This window comes from Terrapene carolina, unplaced genomic scaffold, assembly GCF_002925995.2.
Source record: "Terrapene carolina triunguis isolate 2854851 unplaced genomic scaffold, T_m_triunguis-2.0 Scaffold33920, whole genome shotgun sequence".
Taxonomy (NCBI): Eukaryota; Metazoa; Chordata; order Testudines; family Emydidae; genus Terrapene; species Terrapene triunguis.
In genome coordinates, this window is record NW_020698271.1 from 1 (window position 1) to 1,124 (window position 1,124).

The 1,124-nt window shown below is 56.9% G+C and overlaps 1 protein-coding gene across 1 annotated transcript; it reads left to right on the plus strand.

The window, feature by feature from the left end:
* Window positions 1-5: 5 nt before the first annotated feature.
* On the plus strand, window positions 6-923 carry LOC112117645 (free fatty acid receptor 2-like; the record flags this gene model as incomplete). The annotated part of the gene is made up of 1 exon (XM_024215683.2): window positions 6-923. A coding segment is annotated over one exon (918 nt), but the record flags the coding sequence as incomplete, so codon positions are not given.
* Window positions 924-1,124: the final 201 nt, after the last annotated feature.

The following is a 1,124-nucleotide window of genomic DNA, read 5'->3' on the forward strand; positions in this document are numbered from 1 at the left end:
TCTTCACCTTCCTGACCGGCCTCCCATCCAACCTTCTGGCCTTCTACACCTTCCTGATGAAGGTCCGCCAGAAACCCACCCCCGTCGACATCCTTCTCCTCAACCTCACCGTCTCCGACATCTTCCTCCTCATCTTGCTCCCCTTCAAGATTGTGGAGGCTGCCTCAGGCATGGAGTGGCTCTTGCCTGCTTTCCTCTGCCCACTCACCAACTACTTCTACTTCAATAGCATCTACCTCAGCTCCCTCTTCCTCATGGCCATCAGCATTGATCGCTACCTGGGGGTGGCCTTTCCCATCAAGTACAGGCTCCGGCGTCGTCCGGGTTACACCGCTGCCACCTCCGTGGTCTTCTGGGTGGTGGTCTTTGCTCACTGCAGCTTAGTCTACATTGTCCAATACGAGGCCCTGAGCCCCAATGGGACCACGACCTCCAATAGCAAGTCCCACTGCTATGAAAATTTTTCCCCTATACAGCTCCAGATCCTGCTCCCTGTCCGGCTGGAGTTCTTCGTCGTCCTCTTCTGCCTTCCCTTTACCATCACCATCTTTTGCTACATCAACTTCGTCCACATCCTGGTGGCATTGCCCAAGATCCCAGCCCAGAGGAAGCAGCGAGCCATGGGTCTGGCTCTGGCCACCTTGTTCAACTTCATAGTCTGCTCCGCTCCCTACAACCTGTCCCACGTGGTGGGCTTTGTCCAGAACGAGAGCCCCTCCTGGAGGGTGTACACTCTCCTCCTCAGCACCCTCAATGCCGCCTTGGACCCCGCCATCTTCTACTTCTCCTCCACTGCTGTCCAACGGGCCTTCGGCAACTGCCTGGCCGGCCTGTGGTACAAACTCATCACCATCATGGCCTGGTGCCATCTCCCCTGCTTGACTCGCTGCGGGGAAGGGGGCAGAGGTAGAGGTGACCAGTGAGATGGAGGCTGAGGAGTTGATGACTTGACTTCCTGGATGAGACCGACTCTCTGCTTCCTCCACAGATCCTTCCTTGTCCCATGCTCCGCAGAAGCAAGAGATCCTGCACTTGAGTTAGGTGTGACGGGTTCCCCACGCCTGGAACTGGGGTACCACTGAGCCTTCTGACCCACCAACCTCTCACACTGTTGCTGTGACAAG